The sequence below is a fragment of the Xenopus laevis genome, chromosome 8L (genome assembly GCF_017654675.1).
Source record: "Xenopus laevis strain J_2021 chromosome 8L, Xenopus_laevis_v10.1, whole genome shotgun sequence".
NCBI lineage: Eukaryota > Metazoa > Chordata > Amphibia > Anura > Pipidae > Xenopus > Xenopus laevis.
This window is the reverse complement of record NC_054385.1, coordinates 96,901,533-96,928,727: the sequence shown is the minus strand read 5'-3', so window position 1 is coordinate 96,928,727 and position 27,195 is coordinate 96,901,533. Positions and strand designations below refer to the sequence as shown.

Here is a 27,195-nt window from a genome sequence, read left to right as displayed (position 1 = left end):
GTATAAACCTATTCAGATATTATGATCTGTTCTACTTTGCAGTTCCACAGCCGGCCCTCAGTAACACATTGACTCAGTTAGTTTTGAATGAGGTTGGAACGCTGCACCAGAAAACTACAGAAATAACCGCACTTGGGGCACAGAAGATTGCCCAGGAGACTTCACCATCACTGCTAGTTGTTACATCTGTGGCTTCAGGAAAACAAGCTCCAGCATTATGCAGTAATCCTTCTGCAGTTAGTTTAACCAATCTGGCTGGCATAGGCACCATATCACCATCACAAGATAAAGCCTTACCGTCGATGCCAGCTCTTATAAGTATTACTAAACTATTACCAAAGGAGACTCCTGTGTCTGCTCCCCCAGGGCTAGTACTAGCTGCCTCAGGTGTTAATACTCAGCCTGCAAGTGTAACAGCCTTTAGCAAACCCCAAGAGCCACTTGCACCACTTCCATCTTTAATTGCCTCACCATTAGTTAAAACTTTACCCTCATCTTCTTTGACTACATCCACAGTTAGTATCTCTGTGCCTTCTACAAGCATTGTTTCTCAACTGGCACCAAAACTGGCACCTGCATCCACTGTGAGGACTCTTGGATCAAGCCCTTCCCTGGCTGGTACTAATGCTATGCCTACACTGACTCTAAAACCAGGTAAGATATATCCAAAAAAGTTCTAACTTTCTAATTAAATGTGAGGCATTAAACTAAGACAATGTTGAAACGGAGTATCATTATCATAACAATCTAAAGGAAAGGAATCAAGAGAGAACATTAAACTTTCACTTTTTAATGTTTCAGTCAGACAAAAAGAAGGTATTGTTTCCTTGAAAACTGAGGCCATAGTAAACTGAGTGCATATTTTTCAGTGAATGGAAATGGCAATATTACACAGTTTAGATGAAGCATATGCTTTAGAATTATGCAAAAGAACCACATTTGTAGTGTTACTATTAGTCTCTGGTGGATACAGACATGCTTTTCTTCCATGTTGTGTGATATTCTGCCTGTCTGTATTTAAACCTTGCTATTTAATTTGTGGTACTTTGTTTATGGAAAAAAAATGCCTAAATCGCAAGATCTGACCTTCAGCTTGAAACCACATTTCTTATATTTATAGCATTGTGACTTGCAGTGTAGTTAAGTCATTTAGGGCAATCACAATACTATATTATTCTGATCACAATCAAGCTTATGTCCATCAAATTATTGAAAAAAGAATCCATCGTTACCTGACAACTTGGACATTGCAGACCAAGTCAGCAATAACACCCTGCTTGACCAATATCTAGTCATGAATTGACAAGACATCTATCGATCAGGTCTTAAAATCATGTCAGGAGAGGACCACAGTGGGTTTTTAATGCAGTTCACTATTTATAGGTCTATATAGCTCCCAATTTTTAACCCAAGGATGAGTCTAATGTGAATGCTGCTGTACTACTAGTACTTGATAGTAGAACACTGCATTTGATTGCAAAGTCCCAGCAAATGTATCGGCATATACATTGTAGAGTCCAGACATTTAAATTACTGAAGATCTGGGTGGTCTCATAGCATTACAATTGGGTCTACTGTTTCATCTATACGGAAGTACTATGGACAATAAATAAAAAAAATGCTTTTTTATTGTGGATACATGTACGATGAAGTTGGAAAATAGGGTGAATTATTAAAGTATCCCAGTGATTTGTCTAACAAACCTGTTTACACACCAGGTCCATGGAGGGAGGTATCTCCGAAGTAAATGTTGCCAGAAAAACAGAACGCAGTGAGGATGTATTCTTAGGATACTGTAGAAATAGCGTTTGTGTGTGGTTTCAACTACCTTATTGGTACATATATTTCAAACAGATATGCTCTACATGTTATAGTTGATTTGTTTTGTTACTTACAGTTGTATTTTTTTCATTGTGTTTATATTGAAATGTACGTTTTTTGTGATTCTAATAAAATCTAGAATAGAAAAAACCTGCCTTATTTTAATAATTTTATTCTATCCCTTTAAAGCTATATCCCAGGCCACTAGTCAAGTTCCAAGAACATCAGTTTTGCCTGCTGGGATAGAAAACCGACTGGGACCTCGACTGCTCCTTATTCCAGTACAATCTGGCTCTACACCTGTCCGTCCTGTGCAGCCAATACCACAAACACCAGGGCAGAAGATGATTCTGCAGCCTATCCGGAGTCCTGGAAAGCTTAATTTATTTAGACATCCTAATGGACAGATTATCCAACTTGTCCCTTTGCAACAAGTTCGTTCCACCAATGTCCAGCCAAGCAATCAGCCACTTGTTGTCCGTAAAAAGTCTGATACGATTCCGCCCATCTCAGCAGTTTGTCTCTCTACATGCACAAGTAAGAGTTGTTTGTTTTTTGGGGTCTTTTTTAATAAACTCCGACAGGGGGATTGTAAATTGTCACTTTATTATTTCATGTTATAGATAGTTACATAGTTAAATAGGGTTGAAAAGAGACAAGGTTCATCAAGTTCAACCCCTCCAAATGAAAACCCAGCATCCATACACACACCCCTCCATACTGTCACATAAATTATATATACCAATATCTATACCAACTATAAAGATTTTAGTATCACAATAGCCTTTGATATTATCTGTCCATGAAACCATCCGAGCCACTCTTAAAGGCATTAACAGAATCAGCCATTGCAACATCACCCGGCAGTGCATTCCACAACCTCACTGTCCTGACTGTGAAGAACCCCCTACGTTGCTTCAAATGAAAGTTCTTTTCTTCTAGTCTAAAGGGGTGGCCTCTGATGTGGTGGTCAATTTTATGGGTCAAAAGGTCCCCTGCTCTTTGTCTATAATGTCCTCTAATGTACTTGTAAAGTGTAATCATGTCCCCTTGCAAGCATCTTTCTTTCCAGAGAAAACAACCCCAACCTTGACAGTCATAATTTAAGTCTTCCATCCCTCTAACCAGTTTAGTCGCATGTCTCTGCAGCTCATTTATATCCCTCTTGAGGACTGGAGTCCAAAACTGCACTGCATACTCCAGATGAGGCCTAACCTGGGACCTATAAAGAGGCATAATTATGTTTTTATCCCTTGAGTTAATGACCTTTTTATGCAAGACAGAACTTTTTTTTGCTTTAGTAGCCACAGAATGACAACTGCCCAGAATTAGACAACTTGTTATCTCCAAAAACCCCTAGATCCTTCTCATTTAAGGAAACTCCCAACACGCTGCCATTTAGTGTATAACTTGCATTTATATTATTTTTGACAAAGTGCATAACCTGCATTTATCAACATTGAACCTCATTTTCCAGTTTGCTGCCCAGTTTCCCAACTTAGTCAAATCACTCTGCAAAGTGGCAGCATCCTGCATGGAACCTATAGTTCTGCACAAATTAGTATCATCTGCAAAAATAGAAACATTGCTTTCAATGCCCACCTCCAGGTCATTAATAAACAAGTTGAAAAGCAGAGGACCTAGTACAGAGCCCTGCGGTACTCCACTAACAACACTGGTCCAATTAGAAAATGTTCCATTTACCACCACTCTTTGTAGTCTATCTTTTAGCCAGTTCTCTATCCAGGTACAAATACTATATTCCAGGCCAACATTCCTTAATTTAACCAGTAACCTTCTGGGTGGCATTGTATCAAATGCTTTAGCAAAGTCTAAGTAAATCAAATCAAATGTTAGTCTGGCAAGATCTATTACGCATAAATCCATGCTGGCACAAACTCTTAGTATTATGATTTACTATGAAGTCCTGTATCGTATCCTTTATTAACCCTTCAAAAAGCTTTCCTACCACTGACGTCAGACTAACTGGCCTATAGTTTTGAGGCAACACCACCCTTTTTGAATAGCGACACCACATTAGCAATTCGCCAGTCTTTCTGCACTATGCAAGACCTCAATGAATCCTGAAAAATTAAGTAGAGGTTTGGCAATCACAAAGCTAAGCTTGCTAATTACCCTGGGATGAATACCATCCAGCCCTGAACCTTTGTTTATCTTAACATGTTCAAGTCTCTATTGAATTTCCTCATGTGTAAACCATGCATCATTAGTTGTATTACTAGAATTGGGACTATCAAGAAGGAAACCTTCCTTAACTGGTTCCTCATTTGTGTTGAAATTTATTTTTTTTGTTCTCATCAACCAGCTGACCCCCCTCTGATATTAAGGGTCCCACCCCTTCCTGCTTAATTTTTTTTTTACTATTTACATATTTAAAAAATAATTTTGGATTCTTTTTACTGCTTGCTGCAATATCCTTTTCCATATTGATTTTAGCTTGCCTTATAGCTTTTTTGCATGATTGGCCTTCTTGTACCTTATAAACGTTTCAGCTGTCCCAGCGAACTTGAAAGCCTTATAAGCACATCTTGACAGCAACACTTCAATTAAACCTTTGGCTTTGCAACGACGTTCCTTGCTTACAAGGGGAATATACTGATGTATATTTATTAAGCAGCATTTTAAAGACTTTTTTTATTCGGTGTTTAACCCTGTGAAAAGCATTTCCCACTTAATATGTTGCAGAGATGCCCTTATACTGTCAAAATTTGCACGTCTAAAATGTTATGCCTCTGCAACAGAATCTCAAAGGAGACTATGTTATGATCACTATTCCCTAAATGCTCACTCAAACACTAGAGATGAGTTCAGTATTATTAGTTATTACAAGATCCAAAAAAGAGTTTTTCCCAGTAGGTTCTTGAACGAGCTGGAATAAAAAGTTGTCATTCAGCATATTTACAAACCTGCTAGCTTTTTCTGTCTTGGCAACCCCATTACCAGAGTCAATGTCTGGATAATTGAGGTCACCCATAGTAATAACTTGACCTAGTTGTGAAGCCACTTCTATTTTTAAAAGTAGCTGGGCTTCACACTTGTCACTTATACGAGGTGGTTTATAGGATACAAAATTACTAATATCAAGAATTTGATTTTAAAATTGAATTAAATATTACATTAAGATTTGGCTATTTCTGTTGTGCAGATAGATACGTTTTTCTAAATAGGGCAGCAGTGCCATCCCTGAATCCATAGATTAGAAAGGAGCCTTACAGAGGTGTACAAATAAGACTTTTAGCTCTCAGTATTGCTTCAATTTTTAAAGTGCCATCTTGTGGTTCAAGTTTCTCTTGATCTATACTGCAGCTCATGTTTATTGGCAACATGACATTCTAAAACCCACAAAAGAATAAAGCAATATTGTGGAATAAATGCATTCATCCTTAATACAAATATGTTGGGAATCTGCTGAGTAATATGACTACAAAATCATAACACCTTTTTTGTCACCTTAATCCCTTCAGGTGCTGTCACGGGTGTCCGTCTTCAGACTAAAAGTGAAACATTTGCTACTGCACCAACTCCCACTGTATCGGCATCATTGCCTTCTGTCTCTGTTTCGACTGGCTCTCTGGGGTCTCTTTCAAAGATCTGCTCGGTTACAACTGCAGTCTCAGTTGCTTCTGCAGGACCACCCTTTTTGTCACAGCTTGGCACACTAAAACTAAGAATTGTCCCACCAATATCTAGTGATGCTGAAAATCAGTCTAATTCTAAAGTAATAACTTGTGCCTCTGAAGGACAATCTGTAAGCTCTACTAATGTTTTGCCTCTTCAGTCCGGAAGCTTTTCTTTATTAAAATTGCCTTCTCAGACAGCTGAATCCAGTCCAGTCTCTGACATTACTATATCCCAAGCAAGTAACACTGTTATAAATACAGATAGTAAATCCTCAATGCCTCCTGAAATTCAAGGGGATCAGAAGTTGGTTGATGATACTGTACTGGGTTCTTTGGATTGCACAACGTGTGACAACAGTGATCCAGGCTTTAGTAAACCTGATGTTACAGGCAGTGAAGTTTCTAGGAAAGGCAATATGTCTGATGAAACCAGCACATCTCTACAGCAAAATGGCATCGCTGAACCTGTAGAAAAAATATCTGAAGAGGAAGATTCTTCTGAAGACAAGCAGCATAGTACTGAAGTAAACGACAAAAGCAAAACAGACAAGCAACGAGGTTTTAACGAACACGACCAAAGCAAAGAAGACCGGCAACATAGTATTGAAGAAAATGACAAAAACAAAGAAGGAAAGCAGCATGTTATTGAAGAACATGACAAAAGCATAGATGACAAGCAACATGGTACTGAAAAACTTGACAAAAGCAAAGAAGTCAAGCAACATAGTACTGAAGAACCTGACAGAGGCAAAGAAGTCAAGCAACATGAGATTGAAGAACTTGACAAAAGCAAAGAAGACAAACAACATGTTATTGAAGAACATGGTCAAAACATAGAGGACAAGCAACATAGTATTGAAGAGCACAATCAGAACATAGAAGACAAGCAATGTGGTACTGAACAACAGGACAAAAGCAAAGAAGACAATCAACATGGTATTGAAGAATATGACATATGCAAAGAAAACAAGCCTCATCCTATTGAAGACCTTGACAATAGAAAAGACAAGCAACATAGCATTGGAGGACATGACAAAAGTGAAGAAGACAAGCAGCATGACATTGAAGAACAAGAAAAAAACAAGGACCCAACAGTTGATTCAGGATTCCCAAAACCTGCAGATGAGATACAGCTGGAAAAATCTGAAACACTTACACAGGACCCTGTAGAAAATCTGTCACAATGTTACACAGACCAGAAGTCGTTAAGTGAACCTGAGCAGGAGGCATCAGCAGCATCTTTCTTGGAGGAAAACCCTGAAGATTCAGACTCTAGTATATGCAAGGAAATGTTTGAATGCATTACAAGGCCTGATTCTGTTGACTCTGAGGACTCTAAGAAGGACACCCAGAGCAATGCAAGTCTGGATAATGAAAATGTGAGTTTATTTTTGTTTTTGTGGGATTTTCTATAAACACACTTCATATTAGGTAGAGAGTACAGCAGACACCAACTTATTATGACAACATACAGCATTCTGGGAGTTGTAGATTTGCACTTTATAAAAACTTGTATCTGGCTTTCCAGGGTTGGTTAACCTATTTGAATACACAGGGATTATTCTACTTTAATTTTCAGACAAACTTGTTTTTTAACTATATAGGAACAGGAGTAAGTAGGCTAAGCTTGTAGTGTAAGGTTTTACCTATCACAAAACGTTAACTGGTCCGGAAGCTTAACATTACATAATCTTATATTGCCAAATTCAGTATTTTGCCTAAAAATCAATGCAGCATGCATCGAAGCTGACTTTGAGCCTTGTATTTTATTGTTTATATTTCATTTTAAAGGGATAGTAATGAAAGTGTCTCTTAGGGACATGATCGCATCCCTATAGAAAATGATTTAGTAGTTAATGGGGTTGTTAACATCTTTTAGTATGATATAAAGAGTGATATTGCAATTGGTTTTCATTTTTCTATTATTTGTGATTTTTTAGTTATTTGTCTTTTTATTCAGCAGCTCTCCAGTTTGCAATTTCAACAATACAGTTGCTAGGGTCCAAATTACTGTATCAATCATGCATTGCTATGAATAAGAGACTGGAATATGAATAGGAGAGGCTCTAAATAGAAAGACGAGTATTAAAAAGTTGCAATAACAAGGATCTGTCCTTTTTGGTTCTTTTTAGTGTCATTTGATCAGTCATTGCATTGCACCACTCAGAGACTGATGGGGGGGGGGTATTGGGGTCTTTCTTATAGAACGTAACCAGCCCAGGAATAAGGCTTTTTGTCTAGTGACAAGAGGCTGTCTGCTGCCAAGTAGCTCCTGCAAATCCAGCACTCAACCATTATCCCAGACATCCTCCAAAGTAGTTAATTTTAGTGTCAGCCAGACTCTCACAAGTGGGGGAACTCTGCGTTTCCCCATATGGGGGTTTGCAGCAGGTATTTATTGTACCCAATCAGCTTGTGTGCAGTGCGTAGTGTGTTACCCTGAAAAAGAACCAGTAGTGAGACCCTTTGGCATGGTTTTTCACAATTATGGCATGCCACGGACTACCTGCCAAACCTGAGGTGGCTGCCATAAGTGGTATAACGGTGGGAAGATCTCCTGATGTAGTATATGCAAGGAAATGCATGAATGCTTTACACAGGTGGGGGTCTTTGCCTGGCTTTAGAAGTAAGACTTGCAGCATCATTAAGGGCCTGAAGAAGCTGACCCAGCTGCAGCGCTTCAGCATTTAGTTTCAGTAAGAGTGGAGTCAGGGTAGCAGCATGTTTTTTTATAAATCTCAACTGGGATACTATCTAACCTGTGGCCTTGCCCATTGGCAATGGAATAGTTTTTTGGACATATATGCTTCTAATGGGAGCCTCCGTATATTGCCTATATGGAGAGTGATGTGGGGTGAGAAAGGTATTAATTTTTCCCTCAGCAGTTAATAGCTTATTAGCTATTATTAGGTCTGTGTAGAATATCACTAGCATAACTGTAAAGTACCCTTGCAGTCTTTCAGGGCTGGGATTGGTGGAGGGGAAGTGCACCATTTGGCTAGGTGAGCTAGTAGCCTGCTGGGTCTTTCTCCAAATTAATAGATCTTTATTTTGGAGAAATAGTGTTTATGGTGTGCCTTATGTTTAAGGTTCTGGGAGTGTTTATTGTGACTCCCTTAGCCTCCTAAAATTTTCTGGGGTGGTAAAGGCATCAGCTACTTAGTCAAGTTGGGATATTTGCCAATCTAGTTCCTTTGTTGCCAGATATGCCTGTGTATTGTAGGCAGCAATTTTTTGGCCATAATAGAATTTCTCCGTTATGATTTCAGGGCGTCCTATAGGGGAAGCATTCAGTCAGTGCCTTGGTTAAGAGATTGGAAATCCTTGCTGGAATTCTATGTTGTATTATGTTTATCTAACATATTGAGCCACACTGGGTGTATGGATGGGCTTGGGCCAGTATTTTGGAGCCTGTCAAGTGGGTTTGCTTTTGGAATACAATGGAAGTGGAGTGGTTTTTAAGAAAATCTAGGACTAACCTGCATTTTAGCCCCTAACATCCCAACTTGTTAGGTTAATCGACAATTAGCGTGTTCCGTATAACTACCATATCTGCACATACAACATGCTTTATAGATAACATTGTACCCCATTGAGCATAGAATTTAAATAAAACCAACAATTGAGGCTTGTGCTTTAACCAGACACAACCAAGAAAACATACCCCCCATGATTCCCCCCTCCCTTTGCCTTTTTTTATTTTTATGGGTTTTTTCTTTCCACCTTTCAAATGAAGGTCTAAAACAAATGCTCTGTCAGGCTACACATTTTATTTCTCTTATTTTCCTGCATTTTTTCATAAGAACAGGTACAGTCACCCATTGCACAAATTTATTTTTATTGCTAATTTTTATTTATTGCTACTTTTTATTACTCGTCTTTTTATTCAGGCCTCTCCTATTCATATGCCAGCCTCTCAAAATTACTCAAAAATAAAAACCAATTGCAAGTTGTCTCAGACTATCACTCTCAACATCATTCTAAAAGTTCATTCAAAGGTGAACAACCCCTTTAAGAGTAATGATACAGTGATTTTGAGCGTCTGAGTATTTTTTGGTATATGGCAGGGGGACAGAAACTCAAGTCTTCCCCACTCACCTTGAATGGAAATCATATGCAAGTCCTTGGTACTGTCAAGTGCACACAACTTAATTCTTATTTACCAAACAGAGTGAAATAGACGAGGCAGTGGACATAGAAACCGTGGAAGAGCTTTCTGAGAAAATAAACATAGCCCGTCTCAAGGCGTCAGCAAGCAACAAGTACTCCTCAGACAAGTAAGACTGAAGGACAGATTTACTAAATTTTGCACTGGGGAATTAATGTGCATCATGTTAACATTAACACAATGCAAGTGAGTTGTGAACTGAACATACTCCAGATCAAAACTGTGTTTATTCTGGTTTTTCTACATGTGTTGTGTTGCAGAGTACAAACATTTATACACTGAAGCTCCAGTTCATTAACTGATCAGAAACAGCTCTGTGCAGTGATGCTTATATTACTCATAATGCCAATGATCTGCACCTCTTATCTGTGCTTATGGCAAACTTTTTCTGCAAGAAAAATGTCACGGTCAGGTGTACTAGATTTATCCATTATTGTCTATAGCACAAATTGGATTGTGACCACTTCATTTCTTTGCGGTAGAACTGTAGTAGTGAATACGTCCTACCCTACATCCGGACTCTTCCCATTAAGATCAGTAGCAAATGCATTTGTTTTGGTATTGTGCTGCAGCAGGCAAAATATCTTATGGGCTATAAGCCTAAACTCATTTCCATCTAATGGCGCATGGCCCATTAGTGGGCATGACAAAATACTGAGTTTGTAGCTTGGGAATGTGTCCCGTTGACACCTGATTGTATGCAAAATTGTGCTTGTGTAACCAGTTTTAAATCCATTTAAAGTTGTTATGAGTACTGGAGCAATTTCTTTAGGCAGGCACCAATCTGTAAAAATGTTTGCTGCATAAAAGCCTGCAGGAAAAAACGCTACAAAAAAAAAGTCCATTATGTTTCATGAATTTTCAGCATTGCACAATATTTTTGCTGTTTCACAAATTTTCTATGAAGCGGACATTCGCTCATCACTAGTTATGGGTTTTGCGGAAAAATAATGGCTTTTATAATCAAGAACATTTGTTTGTATTACAGACCAAAAAAAAGATAGGGTTAATATATATTAACATACAGGACTTCCCCCCCCCCACTCATTTGAATCAATAAAAATATGACAGTCTCCCCATGTGCAGAATGTTACTGTACATTTATAGAAAAAGCTACTGCAACTACTGCCTAGAACAAAAATATACATTGTTGCATTTCTTTATTTGTTTTAGGTGCAGTACCCACGCTGAGTATTTGAAAGCTCGCAAGAAGTTGTCAAAGGTAAAATGATGCAATTAGCTACCTAGTTTTTTAATTATTCTTGTTTACCAAAATGAGTCGAGGAGCTTAGCGTCTTCCGTCCTTCGCAGGTTATCCGACACTCCCACTCGGCAGCGTGGTTAACGTATACACACTTAGAACTGTGTCTGAAATCCACCGCAGTCCACAAATTCAGTTAAAACTCCATGCTTTATTAAATCTTCATAAAAGCACACATTCTTAGGCTACATATGCAGTGTAAAGATTGCCAACGCGTTTCGTGACCTTGTTAGTCACTTCCTCAGGGCATTACACACAATACAAGTCTGCATAGCTTTATACATACTGACAAACTTCTGTTCAAATTTTCTTAAAGCTATACGACCACAAATAAAACCAATTTCTTTTCAATAAAAACATTTTAGTGTTCTTAAAAACTCTTAACACCAATCTACTTCAGGTGATAGTGAGAAATACAGCTTGACTATTCAACCTATTTAAGGCTGGTAAGTCTATGTGTGTGTGTGTCTTCTCCCATTCACTTCTAGAGGATATATTTCTACTTATTATTTTCCTTCACTATTCATATTATTTTCATTTTGTATTGGGAAAGGGATCATTCCAAATGTCCTTAGATTACACTCTATCTATTTACTGGTGTTGGAGGAGGAGATATGAACTAGTTATTCTAAAAAATATTTTATTTCCCATTCCTTATTTAAACCTGTTGGATGTTCTGTTTGTAACAAGAACATCCACCAGGCTTCTCGTTTGTTTAAATATTTTTCTATATCTCCCCTTCTCTTTCCTAATTTCACATGTTCCAATCCCTGAAACGATATACATTTCTCATTGCCACCATGTTTACTCAAAATGTGATCAGCGATTGAAGAAGACCTATCTTCTCTTCCAACACCAGCCAAATGTTCCAATACACGATCCTTCATTCTCCTAGATGTCCTCCCTACGTATTGCAAACCACATATGCATGTCGCCAGATACACCACATTCGTTGTTTTACAATTCACATATGTCCTACACTCGTATTCTTTACCTGTTGTCGTGCTCTTGACTGATTTGGACACATTCATAAATTTACATGTTTTACATACTTTCGCTCCACATTTATAAGTACCATTAAAGTCTAACCATCTTTTAGTTCTCAATTTTTCTGGTAACATACTTGGTGACACACAATTTGCTATTGTTTTTCCTCTTCGATAGGAAAACATTAGTTTGCCAATCTGCATATGGGGATCCAATTCAATTATATTCCAATGTTTCTGTATTATTTTACGAATTTGGTCCGCTTCTACACTATACTCTGTCACAAAGTACATATCCGAAACATCCCTCATATTTCGGCCTTTTTCTCTATTACCTTCGTGTAAATTTTTATCACTATTCCTCTCGCTAGTCACATCCACATATTTCTCTTTTTTGCATATCCTATTTCTCCTTTTCTTTTGTATTCCCCTCTCTTGTTTCAACAAGCTCTCTCGATCTGTACCCACTGCTCTATCATAAGCTTGTTTTATACATTTAGTACTATAGCCTCTCACAGTCAACCTATCCCATAGCTCCATTGCTCTCCTCTGGAAGGCATCCCAAGTGGAACAGATCCTCCGTAACCTGAGGAACTGTCCAATCGGGATGCCCTCCAGAAGGGACCTAGGGTGACAACTCTTCCTTGACAATAACGAGTTTCTACTAATAGGTTTTCTATATACGTCAGTTAACACATGCCCGTCCTCTTGCCAAAATTGTATATCCAAAAACTCAATTTTACTAGTACAGATATTATATGTGAAATTAATACCATTCCCATTGTTGTTACAGAATATTACAAAATCTTTTATCTGATCTTCACTACCTTTCCAGATTAGAATTAGATCGTCAATAAATCGATAATATTTTACAATATGACTTTTCCATTCATGTCCATCTCCAAAGATGTGGAACTTCTCTATCCACCCCATAAATAGATTAGCATATGTTGGGGCAAATCGCGCCCCCATGGCTGTTCCACACCTTTGGAGATAGTAATGATCATTATGTACAAAATAGTTATGATTTAAAAGGTATTCAACTGATTCCAAAATGAATTCGTTCTGCTCATCCGAATAAAGGTTCAAATGATCCAACCAAAACTTTAAAGCTCTTAGTCCCAAGTGATGTTCAATGGATGAATATAGTGCGGTAACATCTAGTGTTACCCATAAATAGTCACTTTTCCATTCACATCCTTTAGTTTATTGATAGCGTCCCCACTATCTTTGATATAGGAATCTAAAATCTGAACCATTGGTTGTAACAGTCTATCCACATATTCACCCAATTTCTCATTTAGTGACCCATTGCCCGCAATTATCGGCCTCCCTTTAGGTTTTAAAGCATCTTTATGCATTTTGGGTAATGTATGAAAGATTGGAATGCGTGGTCTCTCATTCCATATATAATCAAATTCATGTAAATTCAAAACCCCAATCGATTTTCCATACTCCAATATTTTGCGTAACTTAACCTGAAAAGTTTTGGTTGGATCACTTCTCAATAAGCGGTATTGTTTGTCATCATTCAATTGTAACAAAATGTCATTTTCATAATATTCTCTGTCCAAAACCACTATGGATCCACCTTTATCAGATTTTCTTATCACTATATTGTCATTATTTTTTTTTTTTTTTTTTGTCATTATTTTTTTTTTTTTTTTAGCGTTTTTAATGCCTCGAATTCTACTTTGGTTAAGTTATTCTCATACCATCTTTTCTTTTTCCTTTTCTTTCCTTTATTCTCTGATAGTTTTTTCAGATCTTCACATACCACTGTATAAAATCTATCTAAAAAAGGACCACTCTGTCCATATGGATAGAATACTGCTTTAGGTCTTAAATCTGTGTGAACTATTTCTTTCTGATCTTCATAAAGTGGCTGTTCTACTGTTGGAATCTCTGTTTCTATATTTATGTGTTGTAATATTTCTAGCACATCCTGCGTTGCAAAGTTCCCACTTGTATCAATACTGTTGTCAATATTTTCATTCACTATCTCAGAGTCGATGGCCATATTCCTAGTATCCCTACGCATATCAAAAAATCTTTTCAAGGTTAAGGATCGCATGAATCTATTTAGATCCACAGTGGTATCGAACAGAGAAAAATGATTAGTTGGACAAAAATTAAGGCCTTTATTCAAAAGGCTCCTCTCAGCCTCCGTTAAATCATAGGAGGAAATATTAATAATCAGATCATTATCTTTAAGTTCTTTAGTCACAGTTTTCACTTCTTCTTCCGTTGTATTTGGGTATTCTTCCTCTTCACTGCTCCTCTGTCTTCTCGATCTTTTTCTTCCCCTTTGTTTTCTACTTCTGTGTTTCTTTTTCTTCCTTGTTGTTTCATACTCTTCAGATTTTTCATACTCCTCAACTCCAAACAGACCTCTTCTTCTTCCTACCTTTTAAATCATAACTATTTTGTACATAATGATCATTACTATCTCCAAAGGTGTGGAACAGCCATGGGGGCGCGATTTGCCCCAACATATGCTAATCTATTTATGGGGTGGATAGAGAAGTTCCACATCTTTGGAGATGGACATGAATGGAAAAGTCATATTGTAAAATATTATCGATTTATTGACGATCTAATTCTAATCTGGAAAGGTAGTGAAGATCAGATAAAAGATTTTGTAATATTCTGTAACAACAATGGGAATGGTATTAATTTCACATATAATATCTGTACTAGTAAAATTGAGTTTTTGGATATACAATTTTGGCAAGAGGACGGGCATGTGTTAACTGACGTATATAGAAAACCTATTAGTAGAAACTCGTTATTGTCAAGGAAGAGTTGTCACCCTAGGTCCCTTCTGGAGGGCATCCCGATTGGACAGTTCCTCAGGTTACGGAGGATCTGTTCCACTTGGGATGCCTTCCAGAGGAGAGCAATGGAGCTATGGGATAGGTTGACTGTGAGAGGCTATAGTACTAAATGTATAAAACAAGCTTATGATAGAGCAGTGGGTACAGATCGAGAGAGCTTGTTGAAACAAGAGAGGGGAATACAAAAGAAAAGGAGAAATAGGATATGCAAAAAAGAGAAATATGTGGATGTGACTAGCGAGAGGAATAGTGATAAAAATTTACACGAAGGTAATAGAGAAAAAGGCCGAAATATGAGGGATGTTTCGGATATGTACTTTGTGACAGAGTATAGTGTAGAAGCGGACCAAATTCGTAAAATAATACAGAAACATTGGAATATAATTGAATTGGATCCCCATATGCAGATTGGCAAACTAATGTTTTCCTATCGAAGAGGAAAAACAATAGCAAATTGTGTGTCACCAAGTATGTTACCAGAAAAATTGAGAACTAAAAGATGGTTAGACTTTAATGGTACTTATAAATGTGGAGCGAAAGTATGTAAAACATGTAAATTTATGAATGTGTCCAAATCAGTCAAGAGCACGACAACAGGTAAAGAATACGAGTGTAGGACATATGTGAATTGTAAAACAACGAATGTGGTGTATCTGGCGACATGCATATGTGGTTTGCAATACGTAGGGAGGACATCTAGGAGAATGAAGGATCGTGTATTGGAACATTTGGCTGGTGTTGGAAGAGAAGATAGGTCTTCTTCAATCGCTGATCACATTTTGAGTAAACATGGTGGCAATGAGAAATGTATATCGTTTCAGGGATTGGAACATGTGAAATTAGGAAAGAGAAGGGGAGATATAGAAAAATATTTAAACAAACGAGAAGCCTGGTGGATGTTCTTGTTACAAACAGAACATCCAACAGGTTTAAATAAGGAATGGGAAATAAAATATTTTTTAGAATAACTAGTTCATATCTCCTCCTCCAACACCAGTAAATAGATAGAGTGTAATCTAAGGACATTTGGAATGATCCCTTTCCCAATACAAAATGAAAATAATATGAATAGTGAAGGAAAATAATAAGTAGAAATATATCCTCTAGAAGTGAATGGGAGAAGACACACACACACATAGACTTACCAGCCTTAAATAGGTTGAATAGTCAAGCTGTATTTCTCACTATCACCTGAAGTAGATTGGTGTTAAGAGTTTTTAAGAACACTAAAATGTTTTTATTGAAAAGAAATTGGTTTTATTTGTGGTCGTATAGCTTTAAGAAAATTTGAACAGAAGTTTGTCAGTATGTATAAAGCTATGCAGACTTGTATTGTGTGTAATGCCCTGAGGAAGTGACTAACAAGGTCACGAAACGCGTTGGCAATCTTTACACTGCATATGTAGCCTAAGAATGTGTGCTTTTATGAAGATTTAATAAAGCATGGAGTTTTAACTGAATTTGTGGACTGCGGTGGATTTCAGACACAGTTCTAAGTGTGTAGTTTTTTAATTATGCATATTATCTTAATAAAAACTGTACCTGTGTTTGTATGTGTGTATATATATGTGTGTGTGTGTGTATATATATATATATATATATATATATATAGATATATATATATAGATATATATATATATAATTATAATTATTTTATGTATATATATTTAATTTTCACAGTACCATTACCGGATAAGCAATATGGCTGACAAATCAATATTTTGTTTCTTTTATAGGATGGGGATATGTTTATGAGGGAGATGGAAGAAGATCCTAATGAGTTTCATCGACGTACCCACACTGCAAATGAACGGAGGCGAAGAAATGAGATGAGAGACCTGTTTGAGGAGCTGAAAAATGCACTTGGGCTGCACAATCTTCCAAAGGTTTCAAAGAGCTATATCCTTAAACAGGTCAGTGAACTGCAACACCAGAAACCCATTATCTTGATAGTAATTAAGCTGACTATATATTGGTGTCAAAACTATCCGATTGGCTTTTTCAAGTGTTTTTCAATAGCCTTAAACCTGCCTGCACTTCACTCTGCACCTCACTCTGAAGGTTTTTCTGCCTCCGGGCCCCTGACCAGATTTCCCCAACTGATTTGGTTTGTGATATGTAGAGCATTCCATATAGTGATGTGCGGGCCGGCCTGATACTCACAGGTTTACCCGCAGGTCAGGCAGGTTCGGGCCGACTCGCATTCCTCTTCTCCTGCTCTCCCTGCCTGCCACCTTAAAATGCCGACTTCGGCTTTATAGCTGCGCACCTAGCGGAGGTCTATAAAAGGAACCTGGAAGTCGGCAGGCGCGGGTTGTGGGAGGGCGGCTCGAGTTTTACCCATTCTGAACATTCCCTATGCTTCTCTAAGGACAGTTCAAGGAACAGTAACATCAACAAATTAAAGTGTTTAAAAGTAATACAAATATAATGCAGTGTTGCCCTGCACTGGTAAAACTGCTGTTTGTATTAGAAACACTACTATTGATTATATAAATAAGCTGCTGTGTTGCAATGGGGACAGCCATTCAAAGTATAAAAGGCTCAGGTTACATAGCAGATAAGCTCTGTAGAACATTATTGTGTTATCTGTTATCCACTATTTAACCTGTGCCATATAGAACTATAGTAGTATTTCTGAAGCAAACATTTTGACCACTGCTGATCTGAGAGCTCCCTGATGGTCAGAACACCACATGTGTTAGATTTACTCTGTCTCTGTAGAAAAAAATAAATATTGCAGTCTAAAGATATATAAATAGATATTGTTTTGTAGCCCTGGGGCTTCAGTCTTGTTGATAACCATGAACATTTTCAGCATTATCATGGTATGGTTCTGTTTGCCAGTCACCTGTTTTACAACATAATTCTATGTTGAAAATGATTTCTTAAGGTATGTAAGGCAACAAAAATGTATGCATATACCACTATGCTAACTGTAATCTTTTTCTTTAGGCTATAGAGGAAATTGAAGGTCTGACAGACTTGGCAGATACGCTAATTCGGAAGAAAACCCTTCTGTCTCAGAGACAAAATCATTTGCTCAAAAAAGTGTCAAATCTCTCAGGTATTAATCCATTTATGTTTGAAAGCCCACATAATACAAGATGGAATTTTTAGCTGCCATTTGTATTTGGTAGAACCCCATAGAAAATATCTTCCCCATATCAAACAATAGGATCCAGTTGTGTCCTACCACCAGTTTTAGCTTTTGATACTTTTGATCAGAAGAAACCCAGCACAGACCACAATATCTGCAAATTGTAAAAGGGACATCTGCCATTGACTTATAAATGATCTCTGCAGGTTTGAGATGACGGATTTTCTGATTCGTACATTTAGCAGCTTGAGCGTACAATAAACTTGACAAAAAAAACTTCCCTCCTAAAATTGAAGGTTTAGTAAATGACCCCCTAGTGTGGGATCTCCATGGTGTCTGTTACTGTGATGCCATTATATGTATAAAAAATCGTGATTGGTATTGCAGACGGCAAACAACAAGAATATATAGATTTCAGATAGTTAAGTATACCTACCACTTATATACCCATATCAAAAAGCAGACACTTTTTTTCAGTTGGAAAGAATGTTTCAGAATTGTAGAACACTTGGACAAAATTTAAGTGCAGCTAACATGAACTGTACCAGTTGGTTTTCAAATGCTGTAGATACCCACAGGCATGCAGTACAGTGTGTTACTTTTGCAAATAAGATATTTGTTCTGATGGCTTTCCCATCCCTCTCATTGATCTCATTAAAGGGGACCTGTCACCTAGACATAAAAAGCTGTATAATAAATGTCCTTTTCAAATTAAACATAAACCCCAAATTATTTTTTTATTAAAACACCCATACCTGTTATAAAAGATTCAGCTGTAAAACATATTTTGCCTGCCCCTGCATTATGTCTTGGGCATGGGAATCGGGTCTCCCATTCTGGCACCTAAACAAGATTTTGGCATGATTCAAAGCTTGCCTCAATAATAGTGTTAGCAAAATGGCACCTGCCTGCTTGCATTGAATTCCAAGACTAAAAAAAAAACAAAACAATATTTAAATAATTTTTATAGTGTAAGTGACATTTATTTTGCTTGACTAACATCATAAAATAAGATATGGAATTATTTCTTAAAGGAGAAGGAAAGGTTAAAACTAACTAAGCTTTATCAGTAAGGTCTATATGAATACACCAGTGAACTCTCAAAGTAATGCTGCTCAGTCCTCCAAAGAAACACCACATTTCTTTCCTTCTATTGTATACTCGTGGGCTTCTGTACCAGACTTCCTTCTTTCAGCTTAAATCTCTAGGGCTTAGGCTTGAGCATGCTCAGTTTGCTCCTCTCCCCCTTACCACCCCTCCCTGCTGTATTCTGAGCTCAGAGCTATGAGCGAGCAAGGAGACACTCGGGTAGGAAGTGATGTCACAGCAAGCTTATATGGCAGCTGCTATTCTAAACAGAGGCAGTGTCTAGAGCTGTTTACTCAGGTATGGAAAAGCATTCTAAAGTATAAAAAAGGCATTCTAGCTTACACTGTTGTGGCTAATCTATTGGCAATAAACTGCCTTGGTAGCTTTCCTTCTCCTGTAAGGTGTCAGGTCCCCTTTAATGGGATCCTGTCATCGGAAAACATGTTTTTTTCAAAACGCATCAGTTAATAGTGCTGCTCCAGCAGAATTCTGCACTGAAATCCATTTCTCAAAAGAGCAAACAGATTTTTTTATATTCAATTTTGAAATCTGACATGGGGCTAGACATTTTGTCAATTTCCCAGCTGCCCCATGTCATGTGACTTGTGCCTGCACTTTAGCAGAGAAATGCTTTCTGGCAGGCTGCTGTTTTTCAATCTCAATGTAACTGAAGGAGTCTCAGTGGGACATGGGTTTTTACTATTGAGTGTTGTTCTTAGATCTACCAGGCAGCTGTTATCTTGTGTTAGGGAGCTGTTATCTGGTTACCTTCCCATTGTTCTTTTGTTTGGCTGCTGGGGGGGAAAAGGGAGGGGGTGATATCACTCCAATTTGCAGTACAGCAGTAAAGAGTGATTGAAGTTTATCAGAGCACAAGTCACATGACTTGGGGCAGCTCGGAAATTGTCAGATTTCAAAATTGAATATAAAAAAAATCTGTTTGCTCTTTTGAGAAATGGATTTCAGTGCAGAATTCTGCTGGAGCAGCACTAGTAACTGATTCATTTTGAAAAAAAATATTTTTCCCATGACAGTATCCCTTTAAGTTCGTTGCTGTATGTAATAATGCTATTTTTGTATAAAGTTTTTTGCTATTGTAGTGTTCCTAATTTTATGCGTGCATTTCATTTATGCTTTATATTATATTCCTGCCTCTATCTTAAATGCTTTGTTTTTTATACAAATTGCACAAAAAAGATTGTGGGTTTATTTTCTGTGTGATTTTTTTCCTCTCATACTCCTTATGTATTCTAAAAACTAAAATATCTTTTTATGGCAGGAAGCACCTGACCTTAGTGCAATGAAATATAACTTAATACTTTGCAGTAGCATTCCCAGTTTATGTTGAGTCTTCCTGGCTTGGGTTCTACATGTTATGGATTTATTCTGTCAAGATAACATTTATTTTATCAATTAAATGATCATGCTAGCCCAACTTGTGAACTATACATGATGCTGATGGAAAACCTTTTTTTTGTTTAAATGCATAGGAAAAACAAAAGATGTCATTTTGAAAAAGCTGGAATATATCTATGCCAAACAGAAAGCTATGGAAGCAGAAAGGAAGAAAAAGAATTTGGAGGAGGATATTGCCCTGCATAAAGCATCCATGATAAATGCCCCACTTCAGAAGAACATGTCTTTGCCACCCATGGGAAATGAGGAGGCAGTTTCTGTACAACTTAGTGGAAAGTCAAAGAAGCCTATAATTCTTGCAAAAAAAACAGCACAGGCTTCCATTGAAAGTAAGTCATCGTGAAGTATCTCCCAGCTGATGGATGTCACGGTTGCTGTTTGCCTTCACTTAGTTTATCACTTTGCCAACTTCATTGCATCTAAGAACTGCTTAAAAAAGTGATGGTTATGGTTAAAAAGGGTGGGGTAAGCCACCATACACAAACTGTTGTGCTATAAAGATGTCTTTAAAGGGTATGCAAACCCTAAAAACAAATGTAACGGTGCTCTACTAAGAATAGTTGCAATTTACATATATTTTTTTCACTTTCAAGATATAGACAATTTAAGACCACATTAAACAGCAAATATAATGAATTTTGCAACAAGACCTCCATCTGCTGGTCATTTTGGGTAACAGCCATTTTTAAATAAAAGCTTACATACACACTGCCACTAATTACTTGGGAGACAATTCCAGGTCTGGACTGAAAATCAAAATAGGCCCTGGCATTTCAGGTACACAGAGGACCAATCAGTCCCCCAGCAGCCCAATAAATAGCGACTGCCTGTGGCATTTTCCAGCAGTCCCTCTGGCATTTGCTAGAACCCACAGATTCCCAGTCTGGGCCTGGACAAGTCCTTTCTTCCACTTGTACTAATCTGATTTGAGAAAAGGTGAGTAGACTCCCAGTATCCAGGTGGCACATCTGAATGTTACGCTGTTTAATACAAATCCGATAGTAGTAGAAACTCTGCACAGTTGGAAAATGGACTGAAGATATATAGACAATAACATTGTTTTGATGTGATGTCATTTGGTGTGAAACAGAAACATGTATTGATTTTTTTTTTTTTTTTTTTATATTTTTCCCCCTCTTCAGGTAAATCCCCACAGCAGATCTCCATAACAGCATCAAACTTGTTAATGACACCTCAAGGACAACTGGTGACGCTAAAGAATCCTGTAGTGCCGGGTCATGTGGCTGCTGTACAATCGACAGTCATTCAGGCAGAAATGAGCCCCCAGGTTGCTGGAGCAGTTCAGCAAGGTAATTTCCTAATTAATGCTTTGGTTAGTGCTTTTACTACATAAATTGTGTGGCGATTTCCCTTTACTCAGTCTATTTAATCTTATAATTAGTATTGACTAATAATTGTATAAATTGTAAAAATCTATAATTTTTATGTATATTTTCAGGGATAGCAAAACAATAGTGATCCACCGAATACAAATTAGAATTAGGTTTCAGATCCTGTGTGAAAGGTTTGGCATTCAGATGTATAGGATATATAAGGATTTGTTGCATCCCTAGAAACCCCATGCTAAAAAAAAAAAACCACCCATGCACATGCTTGACTCTAGGAATAACCCTAGAGTCGTGGCAGAAATAATGCTTCCTTCGTCCACAGAATCTTTCACTCTGCCAAAGGTGTTATTTAAACATATTGTCAAATATTTCAATTTTATTCTGGCTTTCTTGTTGTCAAGGAGAAGCAATACATTTGGACGAGGGCCAGAATTGCAAGTATTGGGAATGATCAATGTGACCAGCCCCACCTTTGATTCCTTAAAAGATTCCTGAAAGAATGTCCTGGCAGCATTTGATCATTTATAGTTTCAGTTTGATGACTAAAGCAGGACAAACATGCAGATTTACCTTTCTATCGGGCGAACGATCGTTTGGTGCGATCTCCCAACCTGCCACTAACCATTTAGATAAAATAAAGTAGTAAAAGAACAGATCGGCCGATTTTCTGCCCTTGACAGCAATCGTGCGAAAATTATGTCTAACAAAGCTGGTGACAGCCTCCCACTGATATCGGCAGATAGGCAATACATACAGACAAATTATCGGTAGTCGACAGACATTTTTTAACCTGTCTGATTGACTGAGCGATCGACCGCCATGGCGCAATGTCGGGACACTCCACACAAGGCCTGAAAATCGTAAGAAACAGAGATTCGTACGATCAAATCTTTGCGTCTATGCCCAGCTTTAGCCCCATAGGGCACTTATCTCTGGCACAAACCCTGTTGCTCTAGAAGCCGGTATAATCAAATGAAACCATTTTATTTCTAATGTTTCCTAATGTCTTGTGCTTTCAGGTATAGCTTCTGTGGTGATTCAGCTTCCTGGGACAATACAAGTGAAAGGGCTTCTTGGTAATGCATCTATACCCATCACTCTAGCTGCTGTGCCTAATACTAGCATTGCTGGTGTCCCACCACCTACCACAGAAGCAGGTATGTTTGTGATATATTTGTCCCCGCTGCAAGGTATGGGATCCATTACAGAAAGACCCCATTTTATCCAAATAATCACAATTTTTAAAAATGTATTTCCTTTTTCTCTGTAATAATAAAACAGTACCTTGTACGTGATCCTAACTAAGATATAATTAATCCTTATTGGAGGCAAACCCAGCCTGTTGGATTTATTTAATGTTCACATGATTTTCTAGTAGACTTAAGATTTGAAGATCCAAATTACAGAAGGATCCATTATCCGGAAAACCCCAGATCTTGAGCATTCTGGATAACCGATCACATACCTGTATTATATTTTCCCTCTGCGAGTGTCCTGTATTTTAAAGATGAATTACATTAAGGCCGTACAGTGATACGTACCATTTAAATTATTTTATTTTCCGAGCTGGGCAGGCTGTAGGGAATAAGATGGTATAGTGTCTTTCAACATATTTTTCATCTGTTTTATCATAGTATTTGTTGTTGGAGCAGCAGACTTATGATGCATTTCAGATATGGGACCTATTATCCAAAATGCTCAGGACCTGGGATCTTTCCATAATTTGAATACATTAAGTCTTAAAATTATTTTAAACATGAAATAAACCCAATTTATGCTTTTGCTTCTAATAAGGATTAATTATATCTTAGTTGGGATCAAGTACAAGTTACTGTTTTATTATTTCAGAAAAAAAGAAAATCTGCATTATTTGATTAAAATGGAGTCTATGGGAGTCTGACTTCCCATAGTTAGAAGCTTTCTGGATAACGGGTTTCTGCATAATGGATCCCATAACATCGGAAAATTAAATGAATTGTTGCTGGTTGTTGCTGTGTTTCATTTTGTGCCATCATTATGTTTCAGAAAGGGATGATTTATCCATGATGCCAAAGATTGTGAATGTAACATCCTTAGCTCATGAATCTTCAGTGGATTTAGATGGAAGTGTAGGATTGAATGTATCCCTTACAGATGTCTGCAAGAATGATTCAGAGTGCCCTCTAACAATCGAGTCTTCAGACTGTGGGGCCACATCAGTACAAGGAGACACTACTACAGATCCCGTTCAAAAAGTCTCCAGTGCTAATCCAGCTGCTCCAACACAACCCGATCACTTAAGTGAGGCAGAAGATGGAATTTCGCAGTTAACAAATCATGTATCAGACTGCATAGAGTCTAGTCTAATAGAACATATCACACAGGAGCAATTTAGCCAGAACAAGGAAGAGATGTCTGTGGAGCAAAAGTTGTTCAGTGTAAAGGACTCCACGTGTAAGGCGAATAAAAGCAATTATGAACATAGCGTTGAACTGGAAAGCAACAAAGTTGCTTCCGGTATTGACGATCCGGATCTAGAAACCAGTGAGTTAATAGATGTCATTGGGGATCATGAAGACACCGACGAAACAATTACTTCCCTACTTAATGAGCTTGCGTTTCTCAATCAGCAGTTAAACACTGATGATTTAGATTCAGGCTCAGACTTTCCAGGGTCAGAAACCGCTTCACGCGGTAGTGCTAGCAAATTTACCGAAGGTGACTCCTCTCCCTTTTCATTTGGTAGACTAAAGGAGTTATCTGAAATGAAAGAGAAAAATGTCTCCCTCAGTCCTCTCTTCCTGCAGCTGGAAGAGGGAGAAATCCAAGAGGGCGCTAAACAAAACGAGGAGCCTGAAATGGTGCCATTTCTTGGAAGCTCAAGCAAAGAATCCTTGTCTCCTGCTGATGGGAAGACTTGCAGTGTCCCCGACCCTTCTGTCAGCATGCCATCTACTGAAATGTCTGCCAAGCAAGAAACACTGTGGAGACCAATGCCTAAGCTGGCACCCCTTGGACTTAAAGCTGCTGCTATATCTGCTGACCAAAAGGCACATGGCAGTAGATCAATGCCGACACTGGCACCTGTGAACATGAGATTAAATCCACCAAAATCTTCAGAAGAACAAAGTAAGACGTAGTTTGAGAGCAGCCTGACTATGAACCTGAGTGCTAAGGATTAAGTGTGGTGCCACTTGATGATCTAGTTCCAAATGGAAAAAAACTTCACAGTTGGTATGTTTGTTCTTCAGACTTCTCTTGGATGGGCACTTGGTGGAACAGTTGCTTTATTTGAATAAGCTATTTCCACAAGCTATTTCCACATTTCACATTTTTCTTCAATCTGTCACTTCAAGTAAGTAATCAAAGTAAAGTCAACTGTTCTGTTACACCCTAGTTTGTCTCCAAATGTCCACGTTTTTCCTATCTGCACTTTACAAAACAAAATGACCACCTCACCCAGCTGCCTATAGTGTTCAGATGATTTTGGTATAGGCTAAGGAATCCACACGCATTCTTTAGCCATTCAATTTGTTGTATTGCTTTGAACTATTTGCCAGATCTGTACATAAATGTAAATTACACTTTTTTTTTGTATGTGCTTAAAGAAATTAGCACCTTGTCGAATCAGATGTAAATGTAATTTTCATACCCAAATTGTAAATATGAAATATATGCATCATGGTGCGCAGAGGTAGTTTTCTCAGGTGCTTTTAAAAGGGCACACAAGGTTGGTTTTTTATAGGGCTTAGGAAACCACAGTTGTAAGTTATATATAAGTATATATGCAAAATAAAATTCTGTAGTCCTATATATGTCTATTTTGGTTACCCTGCAGTTTTGATAGCACTTTGTTTTTGCTCTGTAGAGTTCATTTAATTACCGAATGCTACTCTAGGCCCCAGCGTAATGATGTCAAAAAAGGCACTAGTCTCTAAAATTCCAGCCTCTTGTATTAGAACCTTTTATAGAATTACCAGGTTGATTGTCACTAATAAAACCATCCGGGCAGTACAGACCATAAGTAGCATCTCAGCCTTAATACAATTTCTTTTCTGAAATCTGAGGAAACCCCTCAGATACAGTCTTAGTAGCCAAAAAGCCTCAGGCAGCGTGGTTTGTGTTCAGTTCCTTTCTATTTCTGCTGCCAGTCTGCTACATTTCTTGTGCTTACATTATGTTTCTTATTGCTAAAGTGTATGTGATCGGTGTTCAAATCAAAATATACAGAGCTATTGTGATTCTAAACCTCTTCCATGCAGGTTAGAATTTCTCTATAATAATACGATTATACAGAAGGTTCAAATAAACCCTTGCACAATGACATATTATTTCCCATGTGAGATGGACCCATGGTTCTGAAAAAAGAGTTCAACGTGCATTTCACCAAAAGCAAAATGTGACACAAGAACGGCACTGACCATTCTGATGATGTAAATGGTTTCACAGTTGGGCCTTAATGCATGGGATTTGCACTTGTGGTGGGGCGGAAATGTTTATTTGAACATTCTGTGAACTGCTTTAGCATGTGTTTTACATGAAACTTCAAAATCACGTGACACTGCTAGACCAGAATATGTGATGGTGGTGAGTGGTGGGGGTTTAGTTGTTTGACCTGCAGTGAGCTGAGGGAGAGACAGCCAGCACTCAGAAGTGCACTCTCTCTATTCTCTAATTGTCACCATGTTGTGTTTGCATGTAAAGAACCAGATATAGCATTCATCGTACAAAGAAAGTTGGATATCGATGGGGACCCATCACCCAAAAAAAAATATTCAGAATCCTATTTTATCACATTAGTCAAGCAAAATGAACTTTAATTACACAATATAAATTAATTGAATCTTGTTTCCTTCAGTCTGGGAATTCATAATTATAGTAAGCAGGCAGGAGCCATTTTGTGGACACTGTTATTAAGACAAGCCTTGTATCATCTCAGAATCTTGTTTGTGCACCAGAATGGGGGACCTGATGTCCATCCCCATGCCCTGGTTACACAATTAAATGGTAAAGAGAACAGGGGAATATGTGGAGAGCAGTGACATATAGGAAGTGCTGAATGGAAAGTGAAAGTAATTGTCTGCCCATGGCATAGAGGAGGGGCAGACAATATTTGATTGACAGCTGAGATTTGAGCTTACAACAGCTATTTAGCTTTAATAACACATAGAAATTGGATTTCATGTTTAATTTGAAAAGGACTTTTATTATACAGATTTTTGTGTCTGGGTGACAGGTCCACTTTAAGTTCTCTATGGCATGCCACGTGGAACTACAACTCCCCAAATCAATTCACTGAGCAGAGAAATAAAAAATGGAAGTAAATAAAATAAAAGAAGTTGCAAGTGTTCCTCTATGAATATTTGTAACAGTGCTTCCTTATTTCCATTGGTCAAAGGCTGTAGTGTGCTGGCCATGAGAGCTGCAACCTTGTGTGTTGTTCCGTTACACTTCCCTAGTTTAAACTTTGTATAGTGGCATAATCAGTCTTACTAAACTCTTTTAGCAGGACACATCTATCCTAATAGATATGACCGCTACAGTGGGG

General features: G+C 37.9%; 1 protein-coding gene across 4 annotated transcripts in view; it reads left to right on the top strand.

The window, feature by feature from the left end:
• mga.L (MGA, MAX dimerization protein L homeolog) overlaps nucleotides 1-25,455 on the top strand; it is a 56,897-nt gene extending 31,442 nt beyond the window's left edge. For 3 of the 4 annotated variants that reach the window (XM_041573255.1, XM_018231039.2, XM_018231040.2), the window contains exons 15-25: nucleotides 43-654; nucleotides 2,011-2,358; nucleotides 5,307-6,841; nucleotides 9,633-9,739; nucleotides 10,804-10,852; nucleotides 16,451-16,627; nucleotides 17,670-17,781; nucleotides 20,394-20,648; nucleotides 21,462-21,629; nucleotides 22,688-22,825; nucleotides 23,694-25,455. In XM_041573255.1, the coding sequence (XP_041429189.1) occupies nucleotides 43-654; nucleotides 2,011-2,358; nucleotides 5,307-6,841; nucleotides 9,633-9,739; nucleotides 10,804-10,852; nucleotides 16,451-16,627; nucleotides 17,670-17,781; nucleotides 20,394-20,648; nucleotides 21,462-21,629; nucleotides 22,688-22,825; nucleotides 23,694-24,787 (4,595 nt within the window). In that variant the 3' untranslated portion in view covers nucleotides 24,788-25,455. The remainder of the gene's footprint in view (nucleotides 1-42; nucleotides 655-2,010; nucleotides 2,359-5,306; nucleotides 6,842-9,632; nucleotides 9,740-10,803; nucleotides 10,853-16,450; nucleotides 16,628-17,669; nucleotides 17,782-20,393; nucleotides 20,649-21,461; nucleotides 21,630-22,687; nucleotides 22,826-23,693) is intronic. The other variant, XM_018231041.2, reaches the window with a different exon arrangement.
• The last annotated feature ends 1,740 nt before the right edge of the window (nucleotides 25,456-27,195 follow it).